Genomic DNA, 12,745 nt, shown 5'->3' on the forward strand with positions numbered 1-12,745 from the left:
ACCTCCATACCAGAAGCCATTGTTGTAAATGCAGTGTATTTATTATACATTATACATTATATTACTCATAAACCGTGTATGATACTACCCTAAAATGTGATGTTAATATCCACACATACTGTCAAAGGATGTCTATTAAATGTTGTATTAAACATTTTTGATTACTAATTGATATGGCTATTCAGTGATTTTCTTCCTGTTTTTTCTTAATCTAAGTTTCAACATTTCAAAGTAAAAGTATTTCATATCCTCCACTGGCCTGCAGCCGTAACTGGCATCTGCTTGTTGCTGTCAACAATAAGTTATACATATTAATTAGATTATGAAATGCGTAGTGTTCCACAAATAGTGATAAAATGTGCCAAATGTAAATTACTTAAAATTATTTTGAAAGACCGTTACAGGAACAAGGAAGTAGAAGGTCCTGTTTACTGACCACAAACTCTTGTGTCACCTGTTTTTAACATTAGAGTAACGCACAGTTTTTACATGTACAGTCTTTATAATGGGGGGTAAGAATAAACAGCGAACTAAAGGAAATGTTCGGGTAAGTATAATTGAGACAGTTTATAGTAATAAAGCTGGAGTAATTGGCTCTCTTTGATGCTAACATGCGCTGCTGCTAAAGTGTGCCTACAGTTTGAATCTACACAGATGTTCAATACCTGTAAAAATGTAGTACTTATTTCCAAATGTACAGAAGATTTACGGCACATTTTCATTTTCCATCAGCCGTCTAGCAGCGGCCGTGCTGCCGAGGTCCTTGCCCGTGAAGGTGGCGTCATTCCCGGGTTTGTAGGCTTTGACGCCACAGTCACCTCTGAGCTGAGTTATGTCCCAGCTGTGCACGGGGCTGAGGAGATCGACAATCTGGTGGATGCTGATTTTCGCCTGGTGCTTCGCAAACTCTCCAAAAGAGACAATGTTACAAGATTAAAGGTGTGCAAATTATCCACATTACACAAAATGCATCTTTGTTTTGATCAAGAAATGATCATTGATGAAAACTTAACGGGGGGATTTTGTCTCAGGCGGTACAAGACTTCGGGGCCATGTGTCAGGAACGTGAGGCTGAGGATGTTAAAGGGGTTTTGCCATATTGGCCGAGAATTTACTGCAAAATATCAGTGGTAAGATGCACAACATCTCACTCATACCCCTCTAACGTCCAAAAAATAATGTTTACTCGCATTTTGTCAGGATTATGATCGGCGAATAAGAGAAGCAACTCAGATAGCCTTTGAGCAACTGGTGTTGAAAGTACGACGTAACTTGGCTCCATTTTTGAAGAGTTTGATGGGACATTGGATTTTGTCTCAATGTGACACATATACACCTGCAGCATCAGCAGCTTGGCGGGCTTTCGAAGCTGCATTCTCACCTACAAAACAACCCGAGGCCCTAAGCTTTTGCAAGGATGAGATTCTCAATGTAAGAGCATGAGATGATAATGCCACTGGAAAAGTGAAATCCCTAAGCTGTTTCTTTGTTTTACCATTTTAGGTACTTCAAGACATTCTGTTAAAGGAGACTGCAAACACTTTAAGTGACCCACAGTAAGTAACCCCTGGACTCATAGTTCTGGTTTTCTCTTTTGTACTAGATTTTAAATTGACAATAATAAATTATTTTTTCCAGAGCTGTGACTGAGGAAGAAAGGGAAGCTAAATATGTGCGCATGTTGACCAGTTCTCTTCTTGGTGTGAAGAGACTCTTGTCTCTATTACCTCAAGCTGACCGAACAGCTCTAGAAACTAAGCTAGCAGATTTGATTAGTTCTGGGAAATTCTGGAAGTACAGCAAACACAAAACACCCCAGGTAATTAAAATGAAACAAAAGTGCATAAACTGATTCATTATATTGAAAATATGTTGATTGTTATCACATACAGGTGCGAGGAGCCTTTTTTGAGCTGGTTTGTGCCCTGTGTGAGTTGACCCCTGCCCTGGCCCAGGCTGAAGCTGCCCGCCTATGTCCTGCTGTACTCTTGAACATTGATGATGCAGATCCTTTAGTGCTCGCTCCTGTGTGGGAGGCAGTTCTCCATGTGGTGTCTACCATTCCTGTAAGAGCACAGTAAAATTGCATGCATGTTATGGTAATGTATATAGGAACATGGTTACATTTATTGTGTTTTCTGTTCTATGCCAGGACTGCTGGACACATGTAAATGCAAAGAAGGGCTTCTTGCCTAAATTGTGGACTCTGTTAAAAGATGGTGGCAAAGGCTTAGCTAAAGCACTTCATCCCAATCTGATGCCACTTCTAAGTAAACTCCCTGAACACATTACTGACCCACAAATTGACTTTTTAAACACCTTTTTTACATCACTCCTCAATGGGTATAATTAAATATGCATTTTTACACAAATCCTATGGAAATAGAACATTTGAATCATTCCAGTAACTTGTTTCAGTCTCTCCAGTGAGCGTGCCGCTTCCAGTCTGTCGGAAAGTGCAGTAATAGTTACCTCTGCTGTGGAATGTTTGAGATACTGCATTTTACAGAATGCACAAGAAGATGAGCACAAGAAAAATCTTGTGACCATGCTTATATCACAGCAGGTTAGACTTTTTCACAATAAATACAAATAAATAAAACGGCTCACTGATTTTGACATCTATTGTTTTCCTTTTCAGCTTCTGCCATTGTTGGAGACTGCTCTTGCAAGTCCATCCCTTCAGAAGGGCCCTCTTTTCCTTTTAGTCACTGAAATGCTTGTCTCCTGGGAAAAGAGAGCAGGACTACACGGCATCATTGAATCTCACGACAACAGTGATGTCTTTAAAGAACTTGTGACTGACTTCTGGGAGGGACTGGCCTTGCTCTTTGTGCGTTATGTTGACAGTGAGGAAACCAGCCCAGGGGCCTTTGAAGGAATGGCCACTTTGTTGCAGGTAAGTACAGCTAACAGTTCAGACAAACTTGGAGCTGATAATGTAACTCCCCTTCGAACAAAAGTGAAAATAAACTGTTGCACCTCTGAAGGTAATGCGGCATCCTGAAAAAATGTGCAGAAAGCAGACACAGAAGAAGAAATCTGTCAAGATTTGTTTCTCCAGTTCAGAAGAGGAAGATAAAACTGTCGAGGGAGATGATTCTGAGGGAAGTGTGAAGACAGGACCAGCACACTGCAGTGACAAGTCATGTGAACCCCTGCAGACACAGTATTTTGAGGATGTGGTGTGCCAACTGGCTCAACTGTGCCTGGTACATGTCAATGAAAAACACTCTGAGAGACATCTTGTTTTTTTATCACGGCTTCTGCGGTCCTTCCACACACCCAAAGTCTTTACTGTGAGTTGTCACGTTGTTTGACAGAACACTGAAGCTTTATACTGCGTTGTTACATATTGTTCACTTATTTTGGATAGAATGCCACTTCAGACACACTTTTTAATACTTGGATGTATATTTCCAGACATTGCTTGAATTAGACAAGCAAAAAGTACAAGATGATAATGAGACCAAGCACTCAGTGAACATAAAGAACCCAGCCATGCATTTCCTGTTAGAGCGGGTGGTGGTGTGGCTGTCAGAGGAGGGTCGGGCAGATACTGAGCATCTTGTGGAAATGGTTTTCAGTTCACTTCAGTGCTGCAGTCAGCAAGAGACTACTCGCATTCTCAACAACATCACAATGGTAATGTTCTATGTCCCCCTGCCTCATGTGTATAATGTTTATATAACTCACATGTTTTTGTTTTCATGTGTTTCTTAGATGAATTTACCGTGGGGTATTACTCTTCAATTTATACAGAGGGTAAGATCTATGGATTGTAATCCAGGATTGTAGTTGATTTTAAATAATAATGACCCAACTTGGACTCTAGTCTCAAGTCCACTCCATTTTTTAATTATTATTTTACTGACAGTGATCACTCACTGGGTTCTATTACGAATTGTCATAGTTAACCTATATTTGAATGTAAACCATAATTGAGAGCTATAACTAGTTAAGTCCATGTCCATATCCTTGATCCACAATCATATTCCTGCCTGAATCATGGGTCATGAGGATGTTTGAGTCCAGATTCTGAATCCTACATCTCTGATATAATCTTATTTTTACATTAAGTTCTTTATTTTAAACTTCTCTTCTGTTTTGTACAGGCTTGTGCAGATTCAGAAACACTTAAAGACTGTAATGAGTGGCTCAAAGGCTCAGTGCTGGGTGACACTCTTTTAGGGTTGACTGAGGAACTCTGCAACGTTCAACCCACACCATCAAATACTTCACCCAGCAGCCATAGTTGGACTCTGATCAGCCTGGTCCTATCGCAGCACCACAACAATGGTAATATGAGACATATTTGACTCTTTCATTTTTGCTTTTTACTTGATTATGAATAGCACTCTTGTCTTTTCATTCCCAGTTCCCTTGATTGGAGAGGTGTACATGGAAAAGATTCTTGAGAGGTTGCACAACACTCTGTCTGAAACCAAGAGTCTTTCCGATGCCGGCAACATGGAGCCACTGATTTCATTTGTTTGTGACGTGGCCTCAACGTTTTTCTCTTCTGTACAAGACTGTCTCCTGCTCGAGTCAGCAGAAGAACTTCTATTCACGGTCTTTAAGCTAACTGCTCAAGATCAAACTCATACTCATCTTTCTGGTGGGTTTTCTTTCAACAAATACTTACACATTTTACATTATACAGTAATTCAAAGAATGAATGTTTTGCTTTGATAGACTCTTCTGTAGCTAAACTCAAAAAAGTCTGTGTCGCTGGTGTTCAATCATTGGTCCAGTTCTCTAAACATGAGATCAGGGAAAATGGCTTCTTGCGGAGTGCTATACTTTGGGTGAAGAACCAATTACTCACAGTCAACTTGGACAATAAAAGGTTTGAAAGAAATTGCACTTACAAGGATCATAAGTAGTTTGTTGATTTGTTTATGTCTTAACTAAATTGTTTCTGTTTTCATATCTTCAGTTTGCAGGTTCTTATTGTGGCTATGCAAGGCCTGGTGGAAGCAATGATCATAGACTCCAACCAAGACACTGCTCTCTTTATCCAAATCTTCAATCTGCTGTCTCCCAGTGAGAATGACTGGACAAGAATACGCCAAGCCTTGCCTCCCCAGGTAGCCAAGCTCTTTCTATGCAAACGTGTGCATGTATCAACATATTGCACATTGCCGACCACCTAAGAATGACCGACCCTGTGTTAATGTGTGTTGCTAAATTCATAAATAAATGACATGGATAAAGCCAGGTGTGAAACTAAACTCAAGCATTGGACCAGGACCAGGGAGAAGTCCAAATTACATATGTAAAGTTTCCAAAGAAGGCACCCATGGCTCTGTGACACCTGTACAACAGTTGTCAAATACAATATGAATTACATCATCAATCTTGTCTAATTTGAATGTTTTCCTGTCCCTTACAGTGGGTTAAGTTGCCATTACTGTCTGGTCACCTGCGAGCCATTTGTGAGAAGCCCTCAGTGGACATGTGGAAGTTCAGAGGTTTGACCAAACTACCAGCCCACCTTTGTGTCTGTGCCTTGTTAGGAAAGGTGGCTAAGTCTTTAAACCAAAGTGGAAAAGAAAACTTATCTTTTCCAACTCTTCAGCCTGCAGGTAGTATGTTTGGAATTAAATGTTCATTAGTAAAACACCGATTTTATTATGCTTGCTAATATAGTTTGTTTTTGTAGCTGCGGAACTGCTTTATGCTCTTCAGTGGTGTAAAGAGGTAGAGTACAGTCCCGCTATAGTGACTGTATATCACAGTTTACTGGTGGAATATGGGTTATTAGAAGGACTTAATTGTATGATCCCTGGAAACGAGATGCTTCAAACTCTCTACCACAGGTAAGATACACCTAGCATTTAGTCATGTGGTGATGTTTTGACCCATTTCCATTGTAGAGGTACTTTTTAAATGTTTAATTCTGTCTTTACAATATTTCATTTTTAGATCAATAGAAGAAGGAGGGCTGTGGTCTTTGGTTTTAGAAAATTATATCCTAATTGGAAATATTGCAACAAATCAAAGTTCACTTCTGAAGAAGCTTTACAATACTGCAGAATGGTTGGTCATTTATTGTCGCAAATGTAGTAATAGTCTTGCTTATTGTCTCAACTTACGTTTACGATTTTGTGTTTGTTATAGTTTATTCCCTTTATCTGATGCTAAACTGAGCACTCTACAAGTAATTACTCAATATATGACCATAGAAGACAGAGATTCTCTTGTAGCTCTTGCAACTGCAGGACTCATCAGCTGGCAGGAGAGTAGGCGTGAGTAGAAGGCCAGTAAACACAAATATAAACCTTTAACAACAAACATCAATTTATGAATGAAACAGTTGCAGATGTGTCTGGGTGTATGGCAGTGTTGCTGTATTGTCTTAAAGCTCAGACTCCAGTAGACAATGAGATTGTGCTCCAAATTCTGGACATTTTAATGCAGTGGAGAAACTGTAAGGAGGATTGGTTCCTCTTTCACAGGTAAACTGTTGAAATTGTATCACAAGTGGGATAAGCTGTCTAAGTAAAAAGTTAACCTAAAGTAACGTTCAAATATCTCCCTAGTGAATTTTCCAAAGTTTCATCAGAGGAATTGAACCTGACAGTAGAGATAATGCGTTTCCTTTCATGGGTAGTCGCACACTTCCCATCTGTTCTCAAAGGCAGCCAGTGGGATTTCATACTCTGCTCAATGCTAGCCTGGTTAGAGGTGAGATTCATTATTATACACCATCTATAAAACTCAACTATGGATGACTTTAACAATGTTCTCGCTCCCAGGCGGCCAGTGAAAACGTGGCTCATTTGTGGAACCCTTGGGTGCAGCTGTTTGTGTGTGAGAATGCTGTGCTCATAGTGAAACTGAACCAGTTCTTTACCTCCCCTCCACCGGGGATCGAGACGGAGCTGCCAAAGGAGCTAACAAATGAATGGACAGACTTCTTTGTAGATGGATTATACAGTCTGCTGCTGCCTCTGCCCACCAAAATCACAGGTGTGCAAGTCTTTCTCTTACCAGTTAAGCACTCGTTGGTTGCGTAGGATTTAGTTTTGTTTGAATACTGACAATGGCTGTATCCCAGATAAAAGCGCAGTATTCAGACTACTATCTCTAGATGGTATGGCAACCAATGGATGTAATGTCAGAGCCTGGATAGAGAGATTTAGCAAATAAATGCATCAATTGGCATTTTAGCATTTTTAGGAATAGGAATAAGCTTATCTTTATAAATCACACATCTCTCCAGTAGCAGTGACTTTTATGTCTTCTTGCTGCAGATTCTTTCCCTGAGCCAGAGGACTCTGTGTTTCCACTGCAGGTTTTTCAGTCCATTGGGGAAGCTCTAACATTTGTGCCCCTAAAACAACTCACTGATAATTCTCTCCAGCCTCGATTCATTGCTGACCAAAAGACAAATCTGCCTGAAAACCTCCAGACGCTTCTCAACACACTCTGTCCTCTGCTGTTGTTCAAAGCCAGGCCCTTGCAGATCACGGTCTACTACTTGTTAGATAAGTAAGTTGGAGTTTTTTGTGTAAGGCAGAAACTATACTTTTTTATGTTTTAGAGGAGAGCTTAAAATGCCCTGTCACTGCAGGATTATGCCAAACCTACCTGAATGTGATGGAGAAGGAGACAACAGCAAAGCTGATGATGGCAAAGATGAGCCCTGTCTGTTAGTACAGCAAAAACATACATGCATGTTTTCCTACACTGGTTCAGACTGGTTATTCTGTCTATATTTTACATTTAGATCTCCTCCAGCATCACTGATGGCCATCCTCTCGGCATGTGAGGACCTCTGTGAAAACATCCTGACAGGAGTTCAGGTGGGGGAGTTTGCTGTGGTTCAGCCTCTGAGTGTGGAGTACTCTTGTATCCTTGGATACCTGCTGGCCTGGAAACTGCTTCTGACGTTTTTTAGATCTGCACCTTCCCATGTAAGCAGGCAACTGAAATGCACTTCTTAAACTGTGATGGCAAGTAATGCAGAAAGTTAAACTGTTATATATTGTATCCTCACAGCTGCGAGCACATTACGCCCAGTTTCTGAAACAAAGCTCCTCACTGAGTAAACTTCTTTGGCACCTTTTCAAACTGATGCCTGAGAGCCCTGTCTACCCGGGGGGGTCGGGGGGCGAGACCAGAGAGGCGAGAACCTTCTTCACAGAGAGTCTCTCTCTGGCTGTGGACAGTGAGTACTGTGTTTATGCCAGCTAATGTGAAGTGTAAACACATTACTACACTCTGGTATTTTATTGGCAGAAAGCCACATTTCTGAGTGGGAGCTCCCCCATCTGGCTTGCAACGTGTACTACAGCACATTACAGGACTTACCTGCTATGGTGCGGCTATGGTGGAACAGTCAGGAGAAGAGAGTGAGCGCAGCAGTGGAAAAGTTCACCATTAAATATGTCAGTCCAGTTCTGTCAGCTCAAGAGATCTCCTCTGTGCACTCCAGTACTCAGTTATTTGATAACATGACCGTAAGTATCTGATTTAATGTTCATTATCACAGATTCTGCACAGCACAATTTCTGGTGGTGTTTTTAAATGTCTTGGTTTACACACAAAGCTCTAAAAATTTGAGGTGCACATTTTCCACTAGGTGTCACTACAATGCCACATTTTAATGGCAGCCTTTCAGGGATTTCTTTGTAGGTCTGAATGTGGAACACTCGATGAATGGTTGGGCAGTGTTTTTATAGTTTGATGGCTGCAGGTTAAAGCTCGCTCGGCTGCGCGGGAGGTGATTGCTACCTATTCGGTGGACGATATCTGCATTGAGCTGGTGATTCAGCTCCCACAGAACTACCCTCTGGGCTCCATCACTGTGGAGAGTGGGAAGCGCGTGGGCGTATCTGTGCAGCAGTGGAGGAACTGGATGCTGCAACTCAGCACTTACCTTACACACCAGGTAAACAACAACACTGCACTGTTTATGCACAATACTTGTAGGCTGATGCGCTGAGGGAAGTCATCTGTCTATGGTAAATCTATATTATCGAGCTAGCTCCATGGCTGCAGACCAAAGGGTTGAAACAACAGATTTGAATTTTGAGAAGAGTACAGACTTCGCTTCAGGGATTGAAATGGAAAAGCCAGAGTGCGGCAGTTTAGTCAAGTGTAAATGCATGTCTTTCAGAATGGCAGTATAATGGAGGGGCTGGCGCTGTGGAAGAATAATGTGGACAAACGCTTTGAGGGAATAGAGGACTGCATGATCTGCTTCTCTGTCATCCACGGCTCCAACTACTCTCTGCCCAAAAAGGCCTGCCGCACCTGCAAAAAGAAGTTCCACTCAGCCTGTCTGGTGAGAGAATAGTAATGCACAATATGACACATACTGGTACTATAGCACCAAAGAGCTAACGTTGAACTGCTTTTCCTCTGCCCACAGTACAAATGGTTCACATCCAGTAACAAGTCCACCTGCCCCCTGTGCAGAGAAACCTTCTTCTAAACCACTGTACATGAGTCTGACCTCCATGAAGCAAGATTTTAATTTGAATTAAACTGAACATTTAATGACCACACTGCTGTTCACTGTTCAGCTGAGTGTACATTGTTTTAGATGATTTTGACTTTCTTAGTTTTTTCATTATTGTATTCCAGTCTTTTCATTCTATAAATGAACATTGCCATATCAACCAAAACGGTGAAAATATATCAATGATTTCAATGCTCAAATGCAAATATGTGTTCCTAATATTTAGGAGTGTAACGTGCTATTGTCTGATTCATGACATGCCTTTATACTACAGTACAGTTAGGGGTCATACATTTGTGGCTCTTTTAATCCCAGTGCTATTTTATCAGAGTAGAGCTGAAAGAGTAATGACATCACTTGTCTGTAAAAAAAAGCTTTAAATTCAGAAGAATAAAATACAGATGTGACTTCTGTGTCTCTAGGTCAATGTTTTAACTCATACTTGTTTACCAATGCCAAATTAGCCATAATAACTTGAAAACTTAACTTTAAAAGGGTTAATGTGCAACATATTAGATGAGTGGCTCATTAGAATTCTATGCTGTATTTGAAATGCCATGGACTGTAAAATGCCCTTTGATGTCCTTGAGATATTAGCAGTAAGACTTGTCATCAATAGCAGGATCACCCACGCTGGTAAAAAATTGACAGCGTTGCCTTAAAAGAAAACTGAGCTATCAACCTTAAGTTACTTTATTAACGTTTAATAAGTGAATTCTTTTCAACTGTTCTGTTAACCTCAGCCCACAATTACAGTTCTGTAGTATATCTATATAGCAATTATTGTAAATTAACCTTTGACAGTTTCCAAGAAAAGACTGTAATTAGCGGTACGGACTGAAGTCTGCTGGTACTGGTCTCCTGTGTTCATTTATCTCAGGTCCACCTATTCGTCATGCTGAATAATTTATGTGTTTAATGGAGGCTTGCACTTCACATCTTGTTCCTATGGAATTAATTATGACAGATTAAGAATGATCAATGAATGAATCCTTGCCATTAGCTGTCTGCTTTCCGCTTGTGTCAGTGGGAGTGTTTGTGCATTTGTAATTCATTTCTGTAGTTTCATTTTATTGATACCCGCAGCCTACATCCATCATCATCCGCCCTTGACCTTTTTAATGGGCATTGATTAGTTTACCGGGCATAAATATTTACACAGAATTCCCTTTGCTTATGAGTTCAGATAATAATAATGGACTGCCTTGAATTTTATTGCTCATTATCTGCTTGATTAAACAATAGTGCAAATGCTCTGAACTACATATTGTACACAGTCCACCTTTTGTCCAATAGTAAGTCAAACATGACCACTAGATGGCAGCATTGTCCAACAACAAAACCACTGAGTGTTCTGACATTGGAGATGGAATTGGCATTAATATTTTGTTGCGTCTTGTTGCCTAGATTTTAATTTAATACAAATGAATAAGAAGCTGAGGAAGATTGGAAGACCCCAATGGACATTGTTATAGTCTACAGGTTGCGAGCTGAAGTCTTCCCACTACTTTTTAACCTTAAATTAGACAATTAAATTATTGTGAAATAGGCGGTACATGTATATTTACTTTCTTCTTGTGTTCATTAAATTGCTCGAAATAAACAAACAAATGAATAAATGCAATAAAATGTGTTACTCTCCCGTTGTTGTAACTGCTGCCTGTATGCAATATTCCAGTCATTTATTTAAGTCTGGTTTTCACGCTTTTATGAAACACCAGTCCTCATTATACACAGACAAATCGCTGTTTTACTGTATGCATGTTTTTATCTTTTAGTTTTTCACACCCACTTATGCAGAGACTTGGGCAGGATGAGAGCCGAAAAAAAAAGTCAACCACAGACAGAAATTCTGGGGCTCGGGGTAAGAAACCACCAATGGCCTCTCTCTAATATAAATGAATATGAAGAGGGTCCAGTTTGAGGCCCCTTAGACCCTGGGCCCGAGACAACGTACCCCTCCCCTGCTAAGATAATAAACTAACTAAATATATTTGTCCTAGAGATGATTCACATTTGCCTTTGTTTGTCAATAGTATTTTATTATTTTACTTATTGTCCATTACAGTATTCATCTAGAGTCTGTTTCCCAAAGACACAGCCTGTTACCCAATCATTGACTTGATATGGACTTTTGCTCAAATATCTGTCTATGGTACAGTGTCAATTAAGTCTTAGCATCTTATTATCCACATGAAAAATAAGTACGATTGAACAATTCTAGAAAATAAACTGGCTCTCCAATTTATCTGTATAATCTGACATTTTATGCATCCTGGAATTTACTGAATGCATGTATTGTTTAGACATTTACTTGTGTAGGCTTTTCTTTTGTGTTGGTTCTTCTTACACAAATATATCCAGAGTCCACACAATGATCAATGTTATAAATATCCTGTGTTGTTGGCACATTATGATGGCGATAAACAATAGTCCTGATTATTGACCCCTAATCTGCTCTCTCCCAGACATGCATTTGTATTAGTCATTATGGGGCTGCTCTGCCACAGTCTAAATCTGCTGTTATGACTCTGTCATCACATCCAGTCCCTTTATGGCTCTATTACCACTGCCATGGTAAAGCCTGGAGCTGGAGGGCACCCAAGAGCGGGGCCTGACGCTGCTGTTTTCAAAGGACAACACTCAGTACTTTTAGAACAAAATTAACGTCAGTTGCTGTGTAAATGACTCGTACAATTACGATGTTCATGTTTCTTTTTGATGTGATTCTTGACACTGTACTTATCAGAGGTAGAACGCAGATCAGATACATGATGTAAAGTGATGGCTGTGTAAGAGTGTATCTCCTGATAAACGCACATTTTATCACACTCATACCTTTTAAATGACCCACGGCCACATACAGCGACATGCCAGTTTGACACGTGTTTGACACATGTAGACGGGCAGCAAACATCTTATTTCAGTGTTACTGCTTTGTCTAGAATCTTCTACAGTATCATGTTAAACACATCAAGCATGAACTTAAAGAGACAGGGCAAGTTTACAGCGTGGTCTTTTGTTTAAGAGGACTCCCTCTCCTCTTATATTAAATTCTGATGAAAAATACAATACAAAAGGTGCGAACAAGTTTGCAACTTGTTATTGTACAAATCGCTTAAGTTCTAATTATGGAAAGAGAGACAGTCACGTCCTTGTCGGTTGTGTAACTCAATGTAGAGTCAAAAGTGCTCTCCAGTCCTGGTCTGTCTCTTTTTAAACTGTGGCTCCTACAGTGGTCCTGCCTGTGCACATCTCAAACACCCTGAGGAC

At 40.3% G+C, this 12,745-nt stretch overlaps 1 protein-coding gene across 2 annotated transcripts; it reads left to right on the forward strand.

Annotated features, from left to right (window-relative positions):
• The first annotated feature begins 400 nt into the window (after positions 1 to 400).
• ltn1 (listerin E3 ubiquitin protein ligase 1) lies at positions 401 to 10,319 on the forward strand. Of its 2 annotated transcripts, none has more exons than XM_033978083.2 (32): positions 401 to 547; positions 733 to 939; positions 1,032 to 1,130; positions 1,201 to 1,431; positions 1,504 to 1,556; positions 1,639 to 1,819; positions 1,893 to 2,066; positions 2,153 to 2,343; positions 2,419 to 2,566; positions 2,642 to 2,899; positions 2,991 to 3,299; positions 3,424 to 3,645; positions 3,724 to 3,765; positions 4,116 to 4,299; positions 4,379 to 4,618; positions 4,696 to 4,849; positions 4,940 to 5,090; positions 5,396 to 5,588; positions 5,666 to 5,822; positions 5,929 to 6,042; positions 6,124 to 6,251; positions 6,320 to 6,461; positions 6,546 to 6,690; positions 6,762 to 6,975; positions 7,260 to 7,497; positions 7,580 to 7,657; positions 7,736 to 7,922; positions 8,008 to 8,176; positions 8,248 to 8,468; positions 8,705 to 8,899; positions 9,128 to 9,295; positions 9,383 to 10,319. In XM_033978083.2, the coding sequence occupies exons 1-32, from the start codon at positions 506 to 508 to the stop codon at positions 9,443 to 9,445; spliced, it is 5,298 nt and encodes a 1,765-aa protein (XP_033833974.1). In that variant the 5' UTR covers positions 401 to 505; the 3' UTR covers positions 9,446 to 10,319. The 2 variants fall into 2 exon arrangements, with proteins under 2 accessions (XP_033833974.1, XP_055082399.1); XM_055226424.1 differs by having other exon boundaries at positions 432 to 547; positions 6,326 to 6,461; positions 9,383 to 9,773.
• The last annotated feature ends 2,426 nt before the right edge of the window (positions 10,320 to 12,745 follow it).

The sequence above is a fragment of the Periophthalmus magnuspinnatus genome, chromosome 14 (genome assembly GCF_009829125.3).
Source record: "Periophthalmus magnuspinnatus isolate fPerMag1 chromosome 14, fPerMag1.2.pri, whole genome shotgun sequence".
Lineage (NCBI taxonomy): Eukaryota > Metazoa > Chordata > Actinopteri > Gobiiformes > Gobiidae > Periophthalmus > Periophthalmus magnuspinnatus.

Bases quoted from the DNA above. Each gene is read 5' to 3' on its own strand.
- ltn1 (XM_033978083.2), top strand. From the start codon at position 506: ATGGGGGGTAAGAATAAACAGCGAACTAAAGGAAATGTTCGG. The intron at 4,619-4,695 runs GTGGGTTTTCTT...TTGCTTTGATAG, and splicing joins AACTCATACTCATCTTTCTG to ACTCTTCTGTAGCTAAACTC. The intron at 6,043-6,123 runs GTTGGTCATTTA...TGTTTGTTATAG, and splicing joins CTTTACAATACTGCAGAATG to TTTATTCCCTTTATCTGATG.